This window comes from Aureococcus anophagefferens (genome assembly GCF_000186865.1).
Source record: "Aureococcus anophagefferens unplaced genomic scaffold AURANscaffold_31, whole genome shotgun sequence".
Lineage (NCBI taxonomy): Eukaryota > Pelagophyceae > Pelagomonadales > Pelagomonadaceae > Aureococcus > Aureococcus anophagefferens.
The window spans coordinates 329,415-353,869 of record NW_008705590.1 but is presented as its reverse complement, the minus strand read 5'-3'; the positions used below and the strand labels follow the sequence as shown (position 1 = coordinate 353,869).

Genomic DNA, 24,455 nt, shown 5'->3' with positions numbered 1-24,455 from the left:
ACGGGCGGTCGTCGGTGGCGCCTGTGAGGGCGGTGGGGTTGTTCATGACCTTGTACGCGAGGGCGTGCTTGCACACGCCCCTGTGCTGGTAGTCGCCGCAGGTGCAGAAGAAGTTGCCGCCCTCGAGCGGGACTAGCAAAATCCCCGCGTCGAGGGCCGCGGTGACGGCGCCCCACGACGGCGCGCGCGCGCCGCGGCCCGACGACGACGACGCGTCGCCCGTCGCGAGCCCGACGAACGGTGCGAGCCGGCGGTCGACCTCCGTCGTCCAGGCCTCCTTGTCGTTCGTGTCGAGCGCGCGGAGCATGTCGACGTAGGTCGCGTCGGAGATGAACGCGACGGGCGGCGCCGCGAGGTCCGGCTTGACGCCGATGATGAGGAGCATGGACGTGAGGTGGGTCCCCGAGGTGAGCATGTCGTAGGAGACCTCGACGCCCTTGAGGAGCTGCACCGAGCTCAGGACCGCCGTCGCGTCCTTCGCCAGCTTCGTCTGCGGCGTCGACGGCGGCGCGTCGTACGCGAACTCCGCGTTGAGCTGGCTCTTGTCCTGCACGTAGGCGAAGATGTCCGAGAGGAAGGCGAGGACGGGTTTCATCGTATATTCCGTGCACTGCTCCTTGAGCGTCTTGTTGGAGGCCTCGAGCGTGTTCGTGTCATTGGGGAAGCCCGGCGGCAGCTCCGCGCGCGTCCACGCGCCGTTCTCCAAGTACTCTGAAGAAAACCATTTCATCACCTCGCCCTCGCCGAGGTCCGTGTAGCGCTGCGTGAGCGCTTCGAAGACGGAGTTTAAAGCGTGGTGGAAGACGCCGCTGATCTTCGACACGAAAAACACGTCGTTGTGGAGCTGCTGTCGCAGCTTCTTGTTCTTGAACATCTTTTTGTGCTTATCCAGCGCCATCAAGACGTGCGACTTGCAGCGGCCGTCGATCGGCGGCAGATTCGGCGTGGCCTGGTATGTGTCGGGTTTTTGGCCAGTCAAGCGCAGGTGGACCAGCGACGATGCCATCGCACCCACAAAATCCTGTGGCGAGCTGGCCTCTCGGACAAATGCCACAAAATCCTCCAGCGGGCCTTTGCGGAGCACTGGCGAGCCGATCAAACCATGGCGTGGTCAAGCTGCAAGATGCTAGCGCTCACGCTGGCCCTGGCCGCCGGCTTCCGCACCCAGAGCCTGCGCGCCGCGCCGCGCCGGTCGTCGGCGCTGTCCGCGTCAAAGCGAGTCGCCGTCTGCGGCCCGTCGGGCGGCACGGTCGCCGACGGCATCGCCGCCCGGCTCGCGGCGGGCGGCGCCGAGGTCGTGCGCGTCGTCGACGGCGAGGGCCGGAGCGGCCGCGTCGACGCGGCGGTGTGCTGCGGCGACGGGTCCGACGACGTCGCGCTGTCCAAGCTCCTGGACGCGTGCGAGCCGACGCCGGCGACGGTCGTCGTCGTCGGGCCCGGCGGCGGCGACGGCGAGGAGGAGGCCGGCGGCCTGCGGGCCGTGCTCGGCAGGGTGCCGGGCTTCGACAAGGGCTTCAGCGACCCGGCGGCCGTCGCGACCAAGGCGCTCGGCGGCGCCGCGCGGACCGCGTGCGTCGTCCTCCACGGGCCCCTCTTCGGCGGCGTCGCGCTGGAGGGCGAGCTGCAGGCCTTCAAGAGCGGCCTGCTCAAGGAGCCCGTGCTCGAGGACGACTTCGGCCGCCGCGGCGCGCGCGTCGCCGTCGTCCGCGACGGCGCCAAGGGCGAGGACCAGATGTTCAGCTCCGGCACGTGGCTCGGCCTCGGCGACATGGCCGCGGCGACGGAGCGGGGCCAGATGCGCGAGGCGCAGGGCGTCGCCGCCAAGCCGCTGGCGGCGACGCGGCGCGGCGCCGTCGCCGACGCCGTCGTCGCGGCCCTCGCGTCGCCCGAGTTGAAGCCGGGCCTGGCCAAGTTCGAGGTCCGGTCCGCCGCGGGCGAGAAGGCGCCGTCCGCGGACGACTGGGCGGCCCTGCTCGCCGAGGTGCTCCAGGCGGGGAAGTCCACCAAGGCCCTGGCGAGCCGCCTCGACGCGCGCTACGACTGGGCGCCGGAGCCGCTGTCGTCGTGGCTCTGCGGCGAGTGGGGGCCGACGGCGCTCCGGTCCGTCGACGCGACGCTCGCGATCCGCGGCGCGCGGCCCGTCGCCTTCGTGGCGCCCGCGGACCCGTCGTCGGGCCAGCTCGGCGCGCTCCGCTGGGAGACGCTCACGAACGCCGGCGTCGAGGCCGACGGCCGGCTCGAGTTCGCGCTCGTCGCCGCGGGCGGCGGCCTCGACCTCGTCGCCACGCGGGACCGCATCGACGAGCTCACGGGCGAGGCCGACCTCATGGACCTGCTCGTCGACGCGCTCGGCAAGTACGCGGCGACGCGCGCGGCGCCGTCCGCGGCCGCGGCCGCGGCCGCGGAGGCCGCGGAGATCGCCGCGGCCAACGCCGTCGACGAGGAGCCCGCGCCGGCGCCGGTCGCCGTCGCCTCGGCCGCGGCGGAGAACCCCTACTACGAGGCGCCGAAGGAGGCCGAGAAGACCGCCACCGCGCCCGCGAAAAAACGCCGCTCGGCCGTGCGCACGCGGTCCGCGAAGCGGAAAGGGGACCCGGGGAAGTGAGGCGGCGAGGTCGCCGGGGGCGTAACACCGTGGCGTAGAGCAGCAACGGAGCCTCCCGTGTCCTGCCCCCGGGAGTCGTCGAGCCTGCGCACGGCGCGCACGATAGCGAGCGTCGGACCCCCGGGCGGGCCGGCGCCGGGGCGGCGGGCGGCTGGCTGGCTTCAGCCCAATGGCTCTGTCTCTGGACCGCACAGTAGCGTTGCTCCTGCAGCTCGTCGCGTCGACAGCTGCGGGGTCCGACGCGCCATCATCACCGAAAGCTCAAGCTGTGTATTCCCTATCGGAACCGCAGCGCGCGTCGCTCGTCCGCCTCCGGCGTCCATCTCAAACCGGCAGAAGGAATTTGAAAGAATATCCGCCCGCACCCGCCGAGACATGAGATCCCGTCTCTCTCAGGCGTCGATCATCGAGCTGACCCAGGGCGCCGACGAGTCCGAGGGCGACGCCGCGGGCACGCGCTGCGGCCTCGCGGACCTGGTGGACGACGCCGACGCCGCGTTCACGGCGGAATCGGAGCCCGGCGACAGGGCGTCCATGTGGGACGCGACGACGGGCCGGCCGACGGAGGCCGTGGCGGCCCTGCGGAAGCGCGTCGCGGCGCGGCTCGGCGCGCTCGACGGGTCCTGCGGCGCGCGCGGCGGCGAGCTGCGGCTCCGGGCGGCGCTGGCGCTCGTGAACAGCTGCCTCGTCGGGCGGAGCGCGAACTTCAAGGTCGAGCGGACGACGTCCGACGACTTCGCGGACCTGCTGGGCCCCTGGTTCGCGCCGGGCGTCGGCGCCGTGCTCCTGCTGGCCGTCGGCGGATTCCTCGCGGCGTTCGACGCCTTGGTCGCGTCGCCGCTCTTGGGGCCCAAGCGGGCGCGCGTGCCCTGCGCGTGCCGCCTCTGCGCCGGCGCCGTGCGCGTCGACGAGAAGATCGGCGAGGGCGGCTTCGGCGCGGTCTGGCGCTGCGCGACGCCGGCGGGCGTCGTGCTGAAACTCGTGCGCGTCTGTGTGGATATCAACCACTGGTTTGGGTGGTCCTGACCAAACTTCAGAATTCTCTAGCTCGGTCAAATCGAAGTCGATTCGGCTGATTTTTGGACGAATCGATTGCTCTCGTCGAGTTCTCGAAGCACAGCCGAAGAGCTTGCGTCGAAACTGTCGCATACGCGCACATTGAAGTCGGGTTGAAGAATTGATTTCCACACAGGTGCGCGTCGACCTCGAGCGCGACATCCACGGGTTGCAGAACGTGCTCGACGAGGCGCGGCACCTGCAGGCCCTGCGCCACGACCACATCGTCGCCTACTACGACACCTTCGTGCACCGCGAGGACGGCTCCAACGGCCTCTTCGCGCTCGACCTCCGCGGCGGCGCCGTCGCCGACTACGCGTGCATCGCCATGGAGGACTGCGCCGGCGGAAGCTTACTGGACCACGTCGCCTCCGGCGTGCCCTTCCCGCTGCCCGCCGTCGTCGAGGTCACGCGCCAGTGCGCGACGGGCCTCGCGTACGCGCACGCCCAGGGCGTCGTGCACCGCGACATCAAGCTCGAGAACGTCTTCGTGCTCCGGGGCACGATCAAGATCGGCGACTTCGGCCTCGCCGTCGCGGCGGCGGCGGGGCCCGCGCGGTCCGACGCCGCGCGGCGCTACGCGGAGCACGCGGCCGGCGGCGGCTCCCGGTCCTCGAGCGTCGGCGGCACCGAGGTCTACCAGCCGCCCGAGTGCTTCGCCGACGGCGACGCCGACGGCGACGACGCCGCGGGGCCGGCGCCGCCGGCGGGCGCCGCGGGCGTCCGCGGCGCGGCCGTCGACGCCTACGGCCTGGGCTGCGTGCTCTACGAGGTCGCGACGTCCGCGTCGCTGCCCAACGAGCCGCCCTTCCTCGGCATGCTCCTCCTCGAGGACGACGCGGACCGCCACGCGGCGGCCATCGCGGGCCGCTTCGCGTCGAGCCTCGCGGCCGCGGCGCTCGTCGAGGGCCAGAAACGCGCGGAGACGCGGTCCGACGGGCGGGCGCGCGCGAAGGCCGTCGCGGGCCTCGAGGCGCTCCTCGCGGCCTTGTTCGCCGTTAAAGCGGCGGACCGGCCGCGCCTCGCCGACGTCGCGCGGCTTGGGTGCCTCGGTGGATACGCGAGCTTCCGCCTCGAGGAGTTCTTCGCCTTCACGTCCCTCGAGCTCTCGCCGGCGGCCGGCCGCGCGTCGACGGTGTCCAAGCGGTCCCGCATGCTCCGCGCCAAGTCGCTCCCGCGCTGCGGCGGCCGCGGCGCCGACTCGCCCGCGCCCCGCGCGCGCCGCGGCGACGACAGCCCGGACGCGAATACGCCGTCCCGGGCCAAGTCGGTCGCCGACGGCCGCTAGAGCTCCCTAAGTGCCACACTACGATACCGCGCAACATCGTCGCCGCCGCGCCGGCGCCGGGACGACGACGGGCGCGGGCTCCTCCGGCGGCGCCGCGGCCGGCGGCGGCCGCCGCGAGGCGCCGAAGACGACGCGGTACGTCGCGCCGTCGCGGAAGCCCGGGCGCTCGCCCGCGTCGCCGTCGTGGACGAGCCGGCCCGGGGCCGCGAGGCCGAAGAGGTACTCCGTGTCCGGGACGACGCCGGCGAACTGGAGCGTCAGTTGGCGGCAGTCGCCGAAGTAGTCGTAGCGGAACGCGAAGCCGGCGCGCGCGCGGTGGTCGAGCTCGCCCTGGGGCGGCCCGGCGACGGCCGCGGCCGTCGCGTCGCCGGGCCGGAGGTCGAGGAAGTCCGACGCCGGCGCGCCGTCCTCGAAGCCCCGGCGCCGGCCGTCGCGGACCGCGAGGCCGAAGCACCGCCGGAGCGGCTCGTCGACCCGGACGTCGACGGCGCTGCCGCCGCGCCGGGGCTCGACGCGGCCCCAGGCCAGCTGCCGGTTGAACGCGCGGTCCGGTCCGTGGAACGTGACGACGACGCGCGCGCGCCCGTCGGGCCCGACGACCGCGCGCGTCAGCGCCTCGAAGGCGTCCGCGCTCGGGTACCGGCCGTCGCCGCCGCCGACGGGCACGTCCGCGCCGTTGACCTGGATGGCCCGGACCCACTGGTGCAAGCACGGGCCCCAGGGCGTCTCGCCGCCCATGCGCAGCGCGACGTGGACCTTCGCGTTGCGCCGCAGGCCGCGGTAGTGGCGCACCCGGCGGTGGCCCTCGAGCACGACGCCGGCGACGACGAGCCGGAGGTCCGCGACGTCGAGGCGCGTCCACGCGGCGACGGCGTCGAAGAGCGCCGCGACGCGTTCCTTCGGCCGCACGTCGCGGCGGAGCGTCGCGCCCGCGGGCGTCGCCACGAGGACCTGGAAGGCCGGGCCCGCGGCGTCGTCGGACGCGGCCGGCGGCGGCGACGGCGCGTCGGACGTCGCGAGGCCCCACTGCGCCGCGGCCGGCGCGGCGCCGCGCGGCGCGGCCGCCGAGAGCAGCCGCTTGTTCGGCGACAGGGGCATGGGCCGGCCGGGCCGGTGCGCGGCGCAGAAGTGGAGGCCCGCGCTCTCGACGTAAAACGTGCAGCCCGCGGCGCGGCAGATCGCGTCCTCGTCGACGGGGCTCCCGTGGTGGAGCTCGCAGTAGCCGTTGGCGACGGCCGGGTGGCGGCACTTGGGCGCGCGGCACCGCGCCAGGTCCTCGGCCGCGGGCCGCGGCGCCGCCGCCGCCGCGGGCCGCGGCGCCGTCATCGACGGCGCGTACCTGGACGGCGACGCCGCCGGGCAGCACGCGGAGCAGAAGCCGTCGACGGCGACGAAGGAGACGCAGCCCGGCCGCCGGCACGTCGCCGACGCCGGCGTGCACGGCGGCGCCACGGCGAGCGGCGCCGGCTTCGCCGGCCGGCCGGCCGAGATGGACGGCGACGCGAGGGGCCGCTTCGCCTTCATGCGCCCGAGATGGACGGCGACGCGAGGGGCCGCTTCGCCTTCATGCGCCCGAGATGGACGGCGACGCCTTCGGCTTCATGCGGCAGTCATGCGACGCGCGCGGCAGGTGCGAGGCTCGCTCCATCCACGTCTCATCGAGGCTGGGAGTGATCATCCTTCGTGCTTCCCAACATCATGATTGCCCGAATGCCGCTGGCAGCTCCTTTCCCTGCAATAAATGATGTTTGCCCCCTCGGTCGAGTACAAAACGCTGCCCCGCACCGGTCGACCGATGCTGTTCGCCGGCGGCGGCCTCGAGGCGTCCGGGGCGCAGCTCCTCGCCGCCGCGGGCCGCGGCGACGCGGCGCGCGTCGGCGAGCTCCTCGAGGCCTGCCGCCACGCGGTGCACTTCCGCGACGAGGAGGGCCGCACGGCGCTGCATCACGCCGCCGCGGCCGACGCCGAGGCCTGCGTGGCGCTGCTCCTGCCCCACCAGCCCGCGCTCCCGCTGCGCTCCGAGCGCGGCGACACGGCGCTCCACGCCGCCGCGGCCGCCGGCGCCGCGCGCGCCGCGGCCGCGCTCCTCGAGAACCGGCGATTCGACGCGCGCGCTATAAACGACTGGGGCGAGACGCCGCTCCACGCGGCCGCGGCGGCGGGCGACGCGCGGACCATCGACCTCCTCGTCGCCGCGGGCGCGAAACTCGACGCGCCCGACGCCTGGCGCCGCGTGCCCCTGCGCGTCGCGCGAGACGAGCGCGCGGACGTCGGCTGCGTCGGCGCGCTCCTGGGCGCGGACGACCCGCGCATCGCCGCCCTCGCCGACGACGACGCCCTCGCCGCCGCGTCGCCCCGGCGGCCCCGCGGCGAAGTGGCCGCGCTCCGCGTCGCCGCCGCCGCGCCCGCGGCCAAACCTGAAACCCCCGCGACGCCGAGGACGCCGCCCGGCGGCGACGAGGCGAAGACGTCGCGGACGCCCCACGCGCCGCGGACGCCCCGGGCCTCCGCCGCCGCCGCGCCGCGGCCACCCGCGCCGCCGAAGCAGAGCCCGCTCAAGCCGCTGTCGCACGCGGAGATCGACGCGGCCGTCGCGGCGCGCATGCGCGAGCTCAAGGCGTCCCGGGCCGCCGGGGCCGCGCCGGACGCGCCCGCCGACGAACCCTCGGCGGCGCCCGGGGCGCCCGCCGACGAACCGCGCCAGTCCGTCGCCGCCGCGGCGTCGCGGGACTTCGCGCGGCGCCGCAAGAGGGCGCCCGACGACTCTTCGACGAATCTCGGCAAGCTCCTCGCGTATCCCGGCGGCGCGCCCGAGGACCTCGCGAGGCGCCTCGACGACGCGGCCTGCGTCGCCAACGGCCGCGACGCCTTCGGCCTCACGGCGCTCCACAAGCTCTGCGCCTGGGACGCCGCGGACCTGCTCGACGTGCTCCTGCCGCGGCTGAGCGCGGAGGACCTCGCCGCGCCGGGCTCGGAGCCGGACCGCGCGACGCCCCTCCACACCTGCGTCGAGATGGACTCGGCGCGCGCCCTCGGCCGCCTCCTCGCCGACCGGCGCCTCGACGCGCGGCGGCCCGACGCGCGGGGGCGCACCGCGCGCGACGTCGCCGCGGCCGCCGCGCCACACCTCCTCGCCTTCTTCGACGCCGCGCGGTGCTAGGTCGTTTTAAAGTCCGCGGCGCATAAAAAAGGGTCACGCGGCGGCCTTGCGGACGACGACGGCGGACGTGCCGCCGCAGGCCGCGAGCGCGGTGACGGCCGTGACGCCGGCGACGTGGACGGCGCCGGCGTCGACGGCCTTGGGCTCCTTGACGACGTCCCGGTTGAGCGCGCCCGTGGCCTGGCCGTAGGCGTTGTAGCCGAAGCCCGCGAGGCGGCCGTCGCTTTTGAGGAGGAGGCAGTGGGCCTCGGAGATGGCGGCGTCGGCGACGTCGCCGGCGACGAACTCGGGCGCGGCCGTCGCGAGGGACCGCTCGAAGGTCGCGAGCGTGTCGCGCGCGCCCGCGGGCGGCGGCGGCGGCGCCGCGCCGTCGGCGACGGCGACGTCGAAGGACGTCGGCGTCGCCGAGTCGCTGCCGCCCGTGTTCAGGGCGCCGAGGAGGTAGGCGCCGCCGTCGCGGCCGATGCACAGCGTCGCGTGGCGGCCGCAGCGGAGCTTCGCGGCCTCCGGGACCTCGAGCCGGTGCGGCTCGCGGAACGGCGCGCGGTTGAGCTTGCCGCCCTGGCCGCAGGAGTTGTCGCCCCAGCAGTAGACCTCGCCCTTGGACGTGAGCACGGCCGTGTGGCTGCCGCCGCAGGCGACGTCCTTTAAAGTGCCCGGGAGCGCGTCGAGGCTCGCGACGCGCCGCGGCTTCCGCTGGCCCTCGGCCTTCGCGCCGTCGACGCCCAGCTGGAGCCGGTCGTCGTAGCCCCAGGCGTAGCACGCCGTCACGACGACGCGCGGGCCGACGTCGACGGCGGCCTCGCGGCACGACACCAAGGCCGCGGCGTGCGCGTCGCCCGCGGCGATCGCCAGCACGTCGCCGCGCGGCGGCAGGCCCACGTCCGCGGCGTCGGTCGCCGCGCGGCTCGCCCAGGTCTCCGCGAACTTCAGGGGCCAGTTCGACGCCTGGTAGCGGCCCCAGCTCCAGAGCTTCTTGGACGCGTCGACGGCGAGGCTGAAGTGCGCGCCGCACGCGAGCTTGAGGAGCCGCGGGCCGCCGTCGCCCGACGGGAGCGCGACGCGCGTCGGCAGCTTCCGCGGCTTCTCGTCGCCCGTGCCGAGCTGGCCGAAGCCGTTGGCGCCCCAGGCGAAGGCGACGCCGCTCTCCGTCGTCGCCACGCAGTGGAGCCAGCCGCAGGCCACGGCCTCGACGCGCTTCCGCGCGAAGAAGCGGACGGGCGCGGGCGCCGGCGTCGCGCAGTTGTAGCCCCACGTCGCCAGCGCGGGCGCCTCGGGCTTCGCCGGCGCGGCGCCGAGCTTCACCTTGAGCGGCGCGTCGCAGTAGAGGAGCAGCTCGTCGTCCGCGCCGACGACGGTGCCGAAGCGGTCGACGACGTGCGCGGCGGCGAGCGGCGAGGTCCCCGGCAGGGACGCGTAGCGCTCCGCGAACGCGGCCACGAGGTCCGGCGCCGCGACGGCGTCCCGCGGCGCCGCGGCGCGCGGGAAGGTGTAGCGCACCTTGTGGGGCAGCCGCCGCGACAGCCGGTCGCCGTCGAAGACGACGAGCACGCGGCGCCGCCGCGCCCGCGGCTTCCGGGGCCCGCCGCGGCGGCCGCGGTTCGCGTCGCTGCTCACGACCTCGACGACGGGCTCGTCCCCGGCCTCCTCGTCGGAGCTCGACGAGTCGCTGTCGTCGGGGCAGGCCGTGAACGTGCCCGCGTCGTCGGTCCGCGCGGTCCCCGGCGCCGCGGCCACGCGCGGCGCGGGCGCGGCCGGCGCCGCGGGCGTGGGCTTGTCCTCGTCGGGGTCGAAGCCCCGGTTCCGCATCTTCTTGGCGTAGTAGGGCGTGCGCTTCCGCGTCGTGAAGGAGCCGCCGCAGAGCGTGCCCGTCGACCGCAGATGCGCGGGCGCGGGGTCCTCGACCTTGGGCTTCAGCCCGCCGCTCGGCGTCACGGCGCTGTTGCTCTGGAGGAAGGCGCCGAGCCCGGACCCATCCAAGCCCGCGGGCAGCTTCTGGGGCTTGGCCTCGCGCATGACGACGCGCCGGCCCTTGGTCCGCCCCGTCGGCGCGGGCGCGTCGTCGTCGAGCGGCTCCGGGTCGCGCTCGGGCGGCTCGCGGCTCGACTCGAGGCTCAGGCGCTGGCGCGCGACGGCGACGCGCGTCATGGCGAAGAGCGACCGCTTCACGTCGCCGCACGTCGCGCCGCGGTCCGTGTCGAGCGTGATCTTCTTGAGGACGACCTTGGCCTCGCGCCACTCGACGACGAGCGTCCGGTCCTTGGCGCCCGCCGCGCCGTCCGCGGGCTCGAGGAGCCGCAGGCTCACCCAGCCGGGCGTCTCGCCCTCGATGCGGATGCGCTCGAGGCCGTTGGACGCCACGCGGCTCTCCACGCCCACGACCTCCTCCATGGAGTCGAGCTCGCCGACGACCTCGCTGTCCATCTCGCAGCCCTCGCGGACGACGGCGCCGTTCGACCCCGTGCACCGGTACCGCTGCGACATGGTGGCCATGGTCTCGAGGGCGAGGCGGTTTTATTGCGCGAAGGCGACGTCGCCGCTGTGACAAATCGGCGCGCTGCGACGGCGCGGTTTTTTGCGCCGCTGTGGCGATTTGTGGAGAAAAAAACTTCACCTTGAACGTCACCTTGATGGATAAACCAACTTGCGTCTCCTTTTAGGCGTTCCCCGCGACGCGAACGGTCAGGGGCAGGACGTTCTCCTCGTAGGAGCCGACGCCCTGGAGGACGATGTCGAAGGGCTCGCCCTTGTGGACGTCGAAGCGGAAGCGGCTGCAGTACTTGACGTCGCGCTTGGGCTTGAAGGTCACGGTGACCGGGAGCGGCACGCGCGGGTTCGCGCGCGCCTCCGCGCGGAGCGCCGCGTCGAGGGACGTGACGGCCTCGTCGTGGTCGCCGCCGCCCGGCTTCCAGGTGAGGGCCGTGACCGTCTGGGAGAAGAGGGAGTCCGCGAGGCGGTTGAAGTCCTTGGGCACGCACGCGGCGGCCGACTTCAAGGGCAGCGACGGCCCCGTCATGTGCGCGGTGACGTCGCTGAAGTCGAAGACGGAGGGGTCGTCGACGGAGTCGAGGGGCGCGTTGTCGCCGTCGATGCCGTCGGAGACGCGGTCGCCGCGCGGCACGTGGCGGAGCTGCCACTCGATGTCGACCTCCGTCGGGTTCGAGAGGAAGAGGCTCAGGCACGACGACCCGTCCGTGCGCACGACCTTGAAGTCGTGGGCCGGCGGCGACGCCACGAGCGCCGGCCGCACGACGGTGCCCTGGAGCGCCACGCGCTGCTCCTGGCCCGTCGAGAAGCGCACGATGAGCTCGCCGTCGTAGTCGTACTTGAGCTTCGCGGGTTCCAAGGGCGACGACGGCGGCAGCGGCGGCGGGCTGAACAGGATGTCCAAATTGAGGCTCCGCCGCGGGAGCAAATGCAGGTCGCTGTGGAGGCAGTCGCGGCCCTTGTAGGAGAAGGACGTCGACGACGCGGTCAATATGGAAAACGGCGACGTCACGTCGAGCGAGCACGTCAGGGGGATGTCGGCGACGTTGCGGAGCATGGCCCGCCGGTGCAGACTCGACGGGATGCCGCCCGTGGACGTGGCCACGGACGCGCCGGACGCCGTGCCCGGCGGGTCGCCGGGCGAGCCCGGGTCGCCGCTCCGCGCGACGGCCGTCGACGGGTCGCCCGCGGCCGCGGCCGCGAGCCCCGCGGCGGGAAAAAAGGTCGCCGTCGCCGCGTTGCGCCGCACGCGCGTGTCGATGACCGTCGTCGACCAGGTCTTGAAGCGCAGCGTGTGGCCGCCGTCCGCCGCGGCCTTCTCGAGCTGGAGCCGCGGGCGCACGAGCTTCGTGTCGAGGACGACCTTGAGCGCCTGGAGCACGCGCGGGTCGTTGGCCTTCTTCAGGATGCCGCTCGCGCGGCCCACGGTGCTCAGCGTCGTCAGCGACAGGCCCGCGAGGCGGTTCTCGACCTTGGGCCCGTCCGCTTCGTTGTCGAGGTCCGCGGACGCGCCCGGCGTCTTCGGCCGCGACACCCAGAGCGCGTCCGCGACCATCATGGCGCGCACCGTGCCGGACGGCCCCGCGTCCTCGAGGTGGCGCGACCCGGGAGCTACCGTGTCCGGCCGGAGGCGCACGACGAACGCGCCGTCGCCGTGCGCGGGCACCTTGAGCTCCGGCGGGTCCACCGTAAAAGGCGGGTCGTACTCGACCTGCTCGTGCCACTTGATGGTGAGCCGCACGGGGTCGTCGCCGCCGACGTACCTCGCGGCGACGTCGACGGCGCGGTCCTCGTCGCCCGCGCCGCCGCCCTCGGGCACGACGCGCCACGTCAGCAGCGCGTCGACGGGCCCGCTGTTGCGCACGCGCACGTGCTTCGCCAGCGCCTGGGGCGACCCGACGCACATCTGGCCGAAGTTCAGGATGGGCCGCTCCGGCGACGTGATCAGGTCCAGCCCCGCGCACTCGGGCCGTAGCGTCAGCGGGCAGCCCCGGACGCTCAGGCGGATGGGCAGCCGGCTCGCGGGCACGGACTCGACGTCGCACTCTAAAGCGTCCGTGAAGAGGCCCGCCATGTTGTTGTAGGCCGTCACGGTGACGACGAGCACGCCCCAGGGCACGAGCACGCCCGCCGCGGGCGACACGGAGAACGCGACGCCGTTGCCCCCGCCGAGCACCTCCGAGTCCTCCGCGGCCACGCGGCGCTTCGCGTTGTGCGCCCGGCCGCCGACGCTCGTGAACGTGTTCGTCCTCTCCAGCGAGTCGTCCAGGATGGGCTTGCGGCGGCCGCGCGCCGTGCCGCCCGACGCGGCCGACGCCGCGTCGCCGGGCGCGGGGTCGCGCTTCGCCACGGGGTACTTCTTCGGCGCGATGGAGAACTTGGCGGCGATGGCGCTGAGGTTGCGGATGGCGAGGCGCACGGTCTTGCGCTCGAAGAGGGGCACGCCCGCGCCGAAGTCGAGCTTCGGCGGCGGCGGCTGCGACGGCACGGACACGCCCTCGGGCAGCTGGGGCAGCGCCGCGTCCGCGAGCGCCGGCGGCGGCTCGGCGCCGTCGGGCAACAGCTCGTAGGCGAGCACCGCGGCCTTGGAGATGGCCTTTAATGTGAAGCCCAGGGGCAGCGACATGCCGAAGATGCGGCAGCCGAGCACCTCGTCGACGACGCCCGCGGAGAGCGCGCAGAACGTCATGGTCACGTCGCAGACCTGCTTCGCGTCGAGCACGTCGCTCGGCGGGCTGAAGCCGAGGTCGAAGGTCGACGACGCGCCGCCGGGCCGCTCCCACTTGAACCGCGTCGACAGGTTCGACAGGTTCACGAGCCGCAGCGACCGCGTCACGGGCACGCCGACGTAGACGACGCCGAGGTCGACGTCCGTCTCCGTCAGGTAGACCTTGGGCGCCTGGACCTCGCCCCGCAGGCTCATGAACTGGGGCTCCGCGGCCGCGCGGCCGCTCCGCACGTCGACGCGCGCGTGCGCGCGGAGCCGCTGCGGCAGCTTGCCCGCGGAGCAGACGACGCGCACGGACGCCTCGCCCCGGGGCCCCACCGTGCCGACGGGCGGGTCGAACATGAGCTGGCAGTAGGGCGAGTCGATCTTGAACTCGTTGTTCTCGCCTGTGTGGAAATCAACCACTGGTTTGGGGGGTCCCCACCAAACTTCAGAACTCTCTATCTCAATCAAATCGAAGTCGATTCGGCTGATTTTTGGACGGGTCGATTGCTCTCGTCGAGTTCTCGAAGCACAGCGAAAGAGTCTGGTCCAAATCGTTCGATTACGCGCACATTGAAGTCGGGTTGAAGATTTGATTTCCACACGGGTTCTCGCCGTCGCCGTTCGACGCGTCCGACTTCGACTTCCTGCCGTCGGACGCCTTCGACGACGACCGGCCCCCGAGCGACTTCTGGGAGCCCGAGTGCCTCCCGCCGAGGCCCGCGTCGGCGACCTCGGCGAAGGAGAACTCGAGGTCGCCGGACGTCGCGTTTGTGAATGTGATGACGTGCTCCTTCTTCGCGCCCACCGCGATCAACCCCAGGTCCACCTCGGGCTCCGCGAAGCGCAGGCGCCCCCCGGACGTCTCGCAGTTGAGCACGACGCGGCAGGACTCGTAGGGGTCGCCGCCGCGCCGGTCGACGACGAAGCAGGGCAGCGCGAGATCCGTCGAGCCGACGCGCGTCGCGTCGAGGCGCATCATGCACTCGACGGATTCGCCGGGCCCGAGCACGCCCCGGCTCGGCTCCCACTCGACCGTCGCCGCCGCTATAGCCGGGTCCGGCGCGAGCAGCGCGTCCGGGAGGACGAGGGCGCCGCGCGTCGCCGCGGCGCCCCAGAACCACTCGACGGGCGCGCCCGTCGGGTTCGACAGCGTCACGAGCTCCTCGTCGAGCTCGTAGACGTTGCCCAGGCCCAGCGCGCAGGGCAGCGCCACGCAGCGCGGCGCCGCGTCGAGGCGCACGCGGTGGCCCGCGCCGCGCATCGCGAACTTGTACGCCTCGACGTCGACGAAGTCGCCCCGGCCCTCGCGGTCGCTCGCGCCGACGACGGGCAGGGAGCCCGCGGCGAGCCGCGGCACGCCGCGCACGACCAGCGCCGCCGTCGCGCCGACGGGCGCCGCGAGCGACGGCGAGAAGCTCGCCGTGATTTTTTGCTTCGACCGCGGCTCGAGCACGCCCGCGACGGGCGCCACTGTAAAACCCGAATCTGGCGCGTCCTCGTCGACGCGCCAGTCGAAGGCCAGCGGCAGCTCGCCGCGGTTCAGCAGCGACACCTCGTGCGTCGCGGAAGCGCCGAGCGGCAGCGACTCAAACCCGAGCGCGTCCGGCGGCGCGTACGACGCGTCCGCCAGTAAATCCACGCCGTCGAGGTCCGACGCCGTGACCTCGACGGCCTCGGCGCGGCCCACGAGCACGTGCGTGACGACGCGGCAGTCGTCGCCGATGAGCAGAAAGTTCGCGCGGTGCTCGCCCGGCGCGCCGTCCGGCGCGAACGTGACCCGGATCTGCGTCGTCTCGTCCCGCCCTAAATCGAAGGACGTCGGCTTCACCGTGTAGTAGGGCAAGAGCCGCATCGTGTCGCTGTAGCGCTGGGCGGCGACGGGCGACGGGTAGTCCTGCTCCCGCAATAATCGGAAGCGGCCGGGCCCGCCCGCGTTCGTCACCGCGAAGGACGTCTCCAGTCTTCCGCCGAGGTGGCAGGCGCCCACGTCCAGCTGGTCCGGCAGCGTGAGCACCGGCGGGTCCCGCGTCGCGCGCAGGCGCACCGAAACCTCGCCGATCTCCGACACCACTCTAAGCTCGTCCTCGTAGTCCGCCAGGCTGTCCGGCTCGAAGCGGATGAGGACCCGCAGCGACATGCCCGGGGCGAGGTTGCCACTGTCCCTGGCGCCGGGCCACTTGACCGACGCCACGGTGAAGAACTTGGTCCGCGGGCGGAGCAGGCGCAGCCGCCGCGAGATCGCCGACGCGTTCTTGATCGAGAGCGCCTGCTCGTAGGCGCCGCCGACGACGTGGTTGCTGAAGGCGACCTCCCGGGGCTCGACGATGACGAGGGGCACGTCGCGCAGCTGCGTTTCCTCGGCGCCGTCGCCGTCGCGGTCGAGCGCCTCCCGGCGCGCGATCGCCGCCGGGTCCGTCTCCGCGTACGTCTCCCGCCCGATGCGCCGCGGCGACGGCGGCCGCGCGGTGAGACGCCGCTGGTGGTTTGGGTTGTGCGCGTCGTAGCGCGGGTTCCGCAGGAAGTGGAGCTTCTGCTCCATGCGCGTCAGCACCTTGAGGTCTAAATCCTGCTGCTCGACGGACGCGCCGACGTCGGGCCGCCTCGGCCGCGCCGTCGTCGCGGACCCCGAGCCCTCGTCGGCGCCCGGCGCCGACAGCGACGTGCGCAGGAGCGTGAGCGCCGTCGGGTCGCCCTTGTCGCCGCAGGGGCCGTGGCTCCGCTGGAGCGCGAGCTTCTGGCGGACCTTGTTCGTCGCCGTGAGCTTGAAGTAGCCCGGCGCGCCCGTGGCGAGGACCGCCGACGCCTTGGACGTGACGCCCGCGGCCTCCATGTTGCCCGAGCGCCGCGCGAGCGCCTTGCGGTTCGCCTCGATGAGGTCCGCGGCCGTGACCAAAGCGGCGGAGAAGTGGCCGCCGTCCGCGAGCGCCGCGGACGTGAGCTCGAGCTGGGACGCGGCCTGGGGGATGTGCGCCGAGACGAGCAGGCCCCGCTTCTTCAGCGACCGCTCCTCCTCCTCGTCGGCCGCCGCGGCGACGCGGATCTGCTCGCCCATGTACGCTAAAAGGCCGTCCGCCTGCTTCTGCTGCCGGCCCAGGCGCGCGGCGATGGCGTCCTGGCGCCGCGCGGCGAGGGCCTTGGTGTGCTCCACGTCCTTGAGGTGGCTCGCGTCGAACCAGGGCGCGTCGCCGTGCTCGACCGCGCCGTCGTCGTCGTCGTCGTCGAGCGACGCGTCGTCCTCGACGGCCGCCTCCCGGCCCGTCTTCGCGCCCTTCTTCGCCTTGCCCTTCTTCTTCGCCTTCTTCTGCGCCTTGGCGTCCTGCTCCGCCTGGAGCTTCTCCTGCTCCTCGGCCTCGGCCTTCTCGCGCGCCTCGTCCTCGTAGAGCCCGCGGAAGAGCGTGCGCAGGATGTGCGAGATGGACCCGACGGCGGCGTCCTCCTTCGGGTTGTGGCCCTTGGCCTCCTCGACCTCGGGCTCCACGGGGCCCTTGCTCTTCTTGATGCTGTTCCGCTTCGACATGCTCACGGTTTTGGCAGAGGCATCGTCGAGCGACGGGGTAGCGCGGTTGTATCGGATACGGAGTGTATGTTGCAGTGTGTTGCAGTTCTCATTGCAGTCTCATTGCAATCGATGCGCCTGGTCGTGGTCCTCGTCTGCGTGGCTGCTTCCGCATCCGCTTTCGCGCCGGTCGCCTCGCGCCGCGAGCGCGCTCGCGTCGCCTTCTCGCCCGCGCCCGACGCGCCGCGCGGCCGCGCGCTGCTGCTGCGCGCCGAGCCGCGGGAGAAGCGCGAGTTCGACCCGGTCATCGGCAAGGCCATCGCGGAGAAGGGCGGCTTCTTCGTCGCCGCGATCGTCCTGTCCGTCGTCCTCGAGAAGGCCTCGCAGTACCTCGCGGCGCGATGAAGCGGCGCGTCGTCCTCGCGCTCGCGCTCGCGGCGGCCGCGGGCTTCGCGCCGACGCCGCGCCGCGCGTCGATCCCGCGGCGCGCGGCGAGCGCGGCCGACGACGAGGCGGCGCTGCCCCGGCGGCCGACGCCCAAAGCCGCGCCCGAGGACGTCGTCGCCGCGCAGATGAACGCGCTGCGCGACGGCGACGTCATGCGCTGCTTCAAGTTCGCGAGCCCGGCGAACAAGGCCGTCACGGGGCCCTGGAAGCGCTTCGCGTCCATGCTGCAGGGCAACCCGGACTACGCGCCCATGGTCCGGTGCAGCCGCTGGGCCTTCGTGGGCGCCATCAGCCCGTCCGAGGGCCGCAAGGTCGTGCGCGTGCGCGTCTTCCCCGCGGGCGGGTCGTCGGCGCCCTTCGCAATCCCGCCGCTCCTCGAGTACAACTTCGTCCTCTCGCGGCAGCCGGACTACGCCGCCGACGACGACCGCCGCGCCTACGCGAACTGCTGGGTCACGGACTCCGTCGTCGTCGCAGACCAGGCGGCTAACACTTAGGTCAGGTCGATGACGTGCGGCCGGTTCGGCGGCGGCGGCGCGTCGTCGTCCGAGTCGCCGATGTCGATGACGACGGCGTTCGCCGGGACCGCCTCGAAGCGGCGGCGCTTCGGCGCGCGGGGCGCGGCGGGAGGCTCGGGAGGACGCGCCCGCGGCTCGGCGGGACGCGCCCGCGGCTCCGGTGGACGCGCGCGGCCCTCCTCGGCCTCCTCGCTCGACGACCGCGCCCGCGCGTCCTGCTTCGCGCAGGCGCGGCGCCAGACGTCGTTCCCGACGACATTCTCGCCGCCCGCGAGCAGCGCCTCGCTCAGCGACGGGATCTCGCCCGCGTCGCGCTTCGCCTTGAGCTCCTGGACGAACTCGCGGAACCGGATGCGCTCCTCCTTGCCGAGCTGCTGCACGACGTCCTGGAGCAGCTGCTGCAGGTTCATGGACGACTGGCCGGAGGACGCGGCCCGCGGCTTCGGCGGCGACGGCCGCCGCTGGTCGGGGTTCGCGATGGGCGCGAAGGTCGCGTTCGGCAGCTGGCGCGCGGCGATGCCGGGGCCGCGGGGCGGCAGCGACCGCGGCAGCGGCGGGGGCGCGTGCGGCGGGGGCGCCGCCGCCGTGACGCGCGCGGGCGGCGCCAACGGGGGCGCCGCGGGCATGGCCTCGTCGTCGTCGCCGTCGCTGTCGTCCTCCAGGAGGGTGTTCTCGAAGGCCGACATGGGAGGAGCTCTCTCGAGCGTGGGCGGGCGCGGGACGCCGAAGAACGCGGCGAGCTCGAGCTCCTCGTCAGAAGAGCTCGCCCGCGGGCGCGCCATGGGCGTTGCCCAGACCCGCGGGGCGGCGGCGGCCGCGGGCCTCGACCGCGCGCGCGGCAGCGGCGGCGGCGGCGGCGCACACGCCGTCGCGAGGATGCGCTCGACCTCAGCGTCGTCGAGCCGCTCGACGGCGCCGAAGAGCAGCGCCAGGCGCTCGTGCCCATTCAGGACCGCGCGGTCCTTCGGCGTGAGCTGCCCCTGGTGCTCGCGCGCGAGCGAGAGGCCCAGCAGCAGCGTCCGCGGCGCGGCGGCGAAGAGCGCGGCGACGAAGGGGAACGCATCGTCGGACGCGCCGGCGCCGGTTGCAAAATGCAACACGTTCATGCCACCGCGGCTCTCGCGCGCGACGAAGTTCGGGCCGCCGGCCTCCACGAGCGCGTCGACGACCTCGGCGACGCCGTTGAACGCGGCCAGGTGCAGGGCCGTGAGGCCGTTGTCGTCGAGCGCGTCGACGGGGCAGCCGTCGCGGAGCGCCGCGCGCGCGTCGGCGGCCGCGCGGCTCATGTCGGCCCGCCGCGTGCGGCAGACGCGGAGCAGCGCGCCGCCGTCCGGCGGCCGCCGCTTCCTCCGCCGCGTCTCCGTCGCCGGCGGCGTCGCCGTCGCGGCCGACTTCCGGCCCCGGGGCGGCGTCGCGCTCCGCCGGGGCGGCGACGTCGTCGCCGGGAGCGGCGCCTTGCTCCGCGGCGGCGGCGTCGCGGGCGCCGCGGGCGCGGGCGGCTTCGGCGCGGGCGCGGGCGTCGCGGGCGCGGTCACGGTCGCGGGCGCCGACGACGACGCGATCGACGCCGCGCGCCGCCGCGCGTGTATGACCCTATACGGCAGGTCATCCTCGCTGTCGCTGTCCTCGCCGTCGCCCGCGTCGCAGGGAGGCGGCGGCGGCGGCTCCGTGCTCTCCTTCGCGTCGGGGAGCGGCTCCTCCTCGTCCGTCGTTTCGGATTCCGTCGGAACGACGGACGACGCGGCCTGCAGGAATGAGGAACAGTCGCGGGCGACGCTCTCCTCGTCGTCTGATTCCATGGTGTCTGGGCGCTGGGCTCCTCCCCGGCGCCTCTCACCTTGTGAGAGCGTCGGAACTGTCGACGCCAAAGGCCACCTTGAGGCTACGTTGCAGGCGCGTAGCCCGCGCGGAGCCTTACTCACGTGCCTTAGCCCAGTGGCAACTCCGAAGAAACCTTCACTCCGGCCCCTGGTTGTTGCCGATCCACGCAGAGCTCTTCCCCTGGAGGAAGTCCGCCTCCCGCGCCGCTCCGCGAAGACCGGGTTAAGGTTGAGGACCACCGTGGCACGGCGGCCGAGGAGAAGGACGAGTAGGTGGAGCTTCATCGTGGGTGCGGTCGACGGGCAATCTCGGGTTCAGCATTGCGGGGGGGGTGGACGGCGGTGAGGATGATGGTTTTTTGTCCACTGAGATTCAGCGAAGCTCATCAGTTCCTCAGCAGATCTTGAGCAGTTCCTATCGTGCTCGCGCGCCGCGTCCCACCGACGCCCAGCGCCGCGGGGGACGCCCCTCCGCGTCGCAGGTACCCTTAATTATGAAGAACGCCGTCCCCTATTCGATCGCGCTCGTCACGCTCCTCATGTGCCCAACTTGGCTGAGCCACCTTTTCGCCGATGACGGCGGCCTCATCACGCTCGGGGGCGGCATGCTCACGGAGGCCGACATCTTCGGGGCCCCCGGCAGCTTCTCCACCAAGAAGATCCCGCCCATGTTCGCCGCGGCGCGGAGTACTCGCGCCGCGCGAAGCTCGAACGTCTCGGCCTCGCGCCGCGCGCCGCGGCCGACCCCCGCGCTCGCAGGCACCCGATCGTCTTCCACGTCTGCGCGGTCTGCGGCCTCTTCGCGTTCGCGCTCTGCTTCATCGCCATCGCCGCGACGTACTACGGCGACGCCAAGGTCAAGAAGGTCGTCTGCGCGATCTACGGCGCCTGGCTCCTCTGCATCTTCGCCGTCCAGTACACGCACCCGTGGACGGGCTCCGCGCCCGAGTCGATCTTCCAGATGCCCGCGCCGATCGTCTACATGATGGTGCTCGTCGTCGGCACGGGCGTCGCCCTCGACGACGACGTCAAGCTCAAGCTCAAGTAAGCCGAAGACGCGCGGCGAAGCCCCGCCGCCGAGGAATCCGATGGCGACGTCCGACGCGCCCGCGACGCGCGCGAGGACCGCTCGCAAGTGTGCATATACGACCGAGTCCTAGTTGCCGTAGGAGGGGTCGACGAGGGGCGCGTAGACGGGGTCGTACATCTTCTTGGAGACGAGCTTCGCGAGGCTGCCCGGCTCGGCGACGTCCTCGGGCGCGATCTTCGTGCACATGCCCTCCGCGAGGGCGACCTCGATGACGCGGACGGCGACGAGGTGGGAGACGTCGCGGATGCGGTCGATGGCCGGGACTCGTGCGGCCGGACGCGAACTCCTCGTCCGTCATCGCGTCGACGCAGGCGACGGCGGCGGCGTAGAGCATGGGGTCCGTCACGGACGTCACTCCGCCGACGGACGCCGCGAGCCCGAGGCCCGGGAAGACGTACATGTTGTTGCACTGCGACGGGATGAGCGTCTTGCCGTTGATCTCCACGGGGTCGAAGGGCGACCCCGTCGCGACGATGGCCTTGCCGTCCGTCCACTCCCAGGCCTGGCGCGGCGTGCACTCGTGCTTCGCCGTCGGGTTCGACATGGGCATGACGACGGGCGTCTCCGTGTAGGCGAGCATGGATGTCACGAGGGACTCCGTGAAGAGGCCTCCCGGCTGCGCGGCGAGGCCGAGGAGGCACGTCGGCCGGAACTCGCGGACGGCGTCCTCGAGGCTCGCGCCGTCGCTCACGGCGTCGTTGACCCAGATCTCGCGCTCCGCGCTGAGCCCGCGCGCCGCGTTCGGGTCGCCGTGCGCGCCGTCCGCGCGGCCGATGGCGCCGACGGACGTGCAGATGACGAAGCGCTTCATGGCCTCCTCGCGGCTCAGGCCGTCCGCGACCATGCCGTCGACGAGCTGGAGGCAGACGCCCAGGCCCGCGGAGCCCGCGCCCGCGCAGAGGAACGACATCTCCGAGAGCCGGAGCCCCGCCTGGCGGCCCGCGGCGAGCACGCCCGCGAGCGTCACGCAGCCCGTGCCTACCAAGCACGACGGTCACGATGCTTCATCGTGTTCCCAGCCGAAATCGCTCGAAAATCGTCACGGCCACGGGACGCTGGCCCGTGCCCTGGATGTCGTCGTTGAAGCAGCGCCGCGTGTGGCGGTACTTGTCCAAGATCGGCTGGGCCTTCGACGACTCGAAGTCCTCGAACTGGACGACGGTGTCGGGCCAGCGCTCGAAGACGGCGGACATGAACTCGTCGACCATGGCGAAGTACTCGTCGCCCTCGAGCCGCGGCTTCTGGACGCCGAGGTAGTCGTCGTCCTCGAGGAGCGCGGCGTTGTTCGTGCCGACGTCGAGCATGACGGGCATGACGCGGTGCGGCGCGATGCCGCCCGCCGCGCAGTAGAGCGCGAGCTTCCCGATGGGGATGCCCATGCCGTGCGCGCCGAGGTCGCCGAGCCCCAAAATCCGCGACCCGTCGGTGACGACGATGATGTGGACGTCGTCGTGGGGCCAGTTCCAGACCATGGACGAGAAGAGGCCCCGGTCCTGGACGGAGAAGTACATGCCCCTCGCGCGCCTAAATTGGGCCCCGAAGTTCTCGCAGACCGCGCCGACGGTCGGCGTGTAGACGAGCGGCGCGAGCTCGGCGATGTTGTCCGCGAGCACGCGGTGGTAGAGCGTCTCGTTGCGGTTGTGGAGCTCCTGGAGGAACTTGTTCTTCCGCAGGCGGCCGTCGTCGTCGTCGGCGAAGTCCCCCCGGAGCTGCGCCATGACGCGCGCGGCCTGCTCCTCGAGCGTCTTCACGCGCGGCGGCACGAGGCCCCGCAGGTTGAGGCGGTCCCGCTCCGGGTAGTCCATGGCCATGCCCTTGTTCCAGAGCGGGTCGTGCAGGATGTCGACGCCCTTCTGCTTCGTCTTCAGGGGCTTCACGTGGCCCTTCTGCGTCGTCGCGAGCCGCTCGTGGCACTCCTCGCGCGACGACAGGCACCGCGCACACGCCAGGCGCGGCCGCAGGGCGGCGCCGGCGCGCAGCATCATCGCGCGTGCGTGCAGGTCCGAAGACGGAGGGCTGCCCACCGCGGAGCACGAGTTTAGGCTCGGCAGCAACTTTGGTTCAAGAACGCTTCAAGCCAAGAAGTGGCAAAAGCTTCTCACGAACGCCCCAAAGGCACGATGCGCCTCCTTCTCGCGCCCCTGGGCGCGTGCCTGGCCGCCGCCGCCGACACGAACCATACCGTCTACATCATCAGGCACGGCGAGAAGACGTGGAGCGGCGGCTGCCTCAGATCTTCGACGGCGAGACGTCGAAGAAGCACCATTTTGCGACGCCGACGAAGATCTTCGCGGACCAGTACCGCGAGCCGCCCGAGTGCGAGCGCTGCTGGCTCACGGTGGAGCCCATCGCGCAGCACCTGAACCTGACGGTGTCCTTCGCGCACGGCCACGAGTTCAACGGCGGCAACGCCGCGGCCGCGGCCGCGATCAAGGAAGCCGCGCGCGCGGAGACGGTGACCCTCGTCGCCTGGGAGCACGAAAACATCCAATACCTCGCGGCGGACCTCGGCGTGCCCACGAAATCCATCCCGGATTGGAAGAGCGACGACTACGACTCCGTCTACGAGCTCACCTTCGACGCGGCGGGCGCCTTCGCCGGCTTCGACGCGCTCGCCCAGGACTACAAGCCGTGCTCCTCCGACTCGAAATACAAGCCGTGCTCGAAGGGCGCCGCCGTCGAGAGCAGGTACGCGTGAATTTTGCGAGGCTAATACCCGGGGCCTCATGCTCGCCCGCGCGCGCTTCAGGCGCGCAAACTTCCCCGTGTTAGTCCCGCGTGGAGATGGCGCTCTGGACGATGTCGGCGAACTGGTCGAAGGACACGCGCGCCTTGCCGCCGGGCGCCGCGCGGCGCTCGAGCGCGGCGAGGTGGTCGAAGAGGGCGCCGGCGAGGGCGGGCCAGTCCTCGTTGCCCGCGAGGGCGCTGGACCCCTCGTTGACGGCGTCGGCGAGCTCGCGGAGGTCGACGGCGCCCGCGCGGTCGACGTCGAAGAGGTCGAAGATGGCGCGGAGCTCGTTCTCGCGCTCGCCGCCGCCGGCCTTGCGCGCCCAGGGCCCGACGCCGTTGCGCGCGAGGAAGCCGTCGGCGACCTCGCTGAGCTCGCTGGGCTTGATGAGGGGGAAGAAGCCGCGGAGCAGGCCCCGGAGGCCCAGCGTGCCCGCGGCGCCCGCGCGGCCGAGGACGTCGTCGCCGCGCTTGCGGAGGTAGTCGTTGTCCGCGACGACGGGGTGGTCGAGGACCGCGCGCGCGGCCACGGGCGCGCCGAAGCGCTGGCTCGGCGCGACGCAGGCCTTGTAGGCGCCGACGAAGCGGTCGATGTTCGCGTAGGGGTAGGGCCCGTACTGCTGGCGGTGGCCGTGGCGCGGCAGGGGCGCGGCGACGGCCTCCGTCGCCGCGCGGGGCAGGGGCGCCTTCGTCGCCCCCTTGGCCGGCCGCGCCGAGGACCGGAGCGTCGCGGCGCTCCGCGAGCGCTCGAGGAGCGGCGCGCGGACGCGGTAGACGTAGCCGCGCGGGCTCGTCTCCTCCGTCGCGCGCGCGAAGGACGCGACGCGGTCCCTCCAGTGGCCGAGCTTCTCGCGGACGCCCGTCGCGACCTCGGGCTGGCCGTCGAGGGGCGGCAGGTCCGACAGCGGCGCGATGGACCGGCCCTCGCGGAGCCGCCGCGCAGCGTCGCCCTGCCGCGCCGCGGACGTCGCGAGGGCCGCGTCGCGGCCGGGGAAGAGCGCGCGCTCCGGCGCGGCGAGGACCGGCGCGGACCGCGACGCGCCGAGGG

The 24,455-nt window shown here is 73.3% G+C and overlaps 4 protein-coding genes across 4 annotated transcripts in view; 1 reads left to right on the top strand and 3 right to left on the bottom strand.

Annotated features, from left to right (window-relative positions):
* The window catches only part of AURANDRAFT_72490 (hypothetical protein), a gene marked incomplete at both ends in the record, with an annotated part of 3,315 nt that extends 2,417 nt beyond the window's left edge, over positions 1-898 (bottom strand). Inside the window, one exon of the mRNA XM_009042447.1 lies at positions 50-898. Within this exon, the coding sequence (XP_009040695.1) occupies positions 50-898 (849 nt within the window). The remainder of the gene's footprint in view (positions 1-49) is intronic.
* Positions 899-2,766: 1,868 nt separating this feature from the next.
* On the top strand, positions 2,767-8,109 carry AURANDRAFT_72489 (hypothetical protein; the record flags this gene model as incomplete). Its single annotated transcript, XM_009042471.1, has 5 exons — positions 2,767-2,909; positions 3,002-3,586; positions 3,798-4,931; positions 5,724-5,786; positions 6,715-8,109. The coding sequence occupies 5 exons, from the start codon at positions 2,775-2,777 to the stop codon at positions 8,107-8,109; spliced, it is 3,312 nt and encodes a 1,103-aa protein (XP_009040719.1).
* Positions 8,110-10,765: 2,656 nt separating this feature from the next.
* On the bottom strand, positions 10,766-19,056 carry AURANDRAFT_67097 (hypothetical protein; the record flags this gene model as incomplete). The annotated part of the gene is made up of 4 exons (XM_009042446.1): positions 10,766-13,710; positions 13,910-16,809; positions 16,833-17,688; positions 18,633-19,056. The coding sequence occupies 4 exons, from the start codon at positions 19,054-19,056 to the stop codon at positions 10,766-10,768; spliced, it is 7,125 nt and encodes a 2,374-aa protein (XP_009040694.1).
* A 939-nt stretch (positions 19,057-19,995) lies between these two features.
* Positions 19,996-24,455, bottom strand: part of AURANDRAFT_72488 (hypothetical protein) — a gene marked incomplete at both ends in the record, with an annotated part of 7,179 nt that continues 2,719 nt past the window's right edge. Inside the window, 6 exons of the mRNA XM_009042445.1 lie at positions 19,996-20,153; positions 20,204-20,746; positions 20,796-21,658; positions 21,735-22,596; positions 22,931-23,149; positions 23,479-24,024. Coding sequence (XP_009040693.1) covers positions 20,079-20,153; positions 20,204-20,746; positions 20,796-21,658; positions 21,735-22,596; positions 22,931-23,149; positions 23,479-24,024 — 3,108 coding nt within the window. The remainder of the gene's footprint in view (positions 20,154-20,203; positions 20,747-20,795; positions 21,659-21,734; positions 22,597-22,930; positions 23,150-23,478; positions 24,025-24,455) is intronic.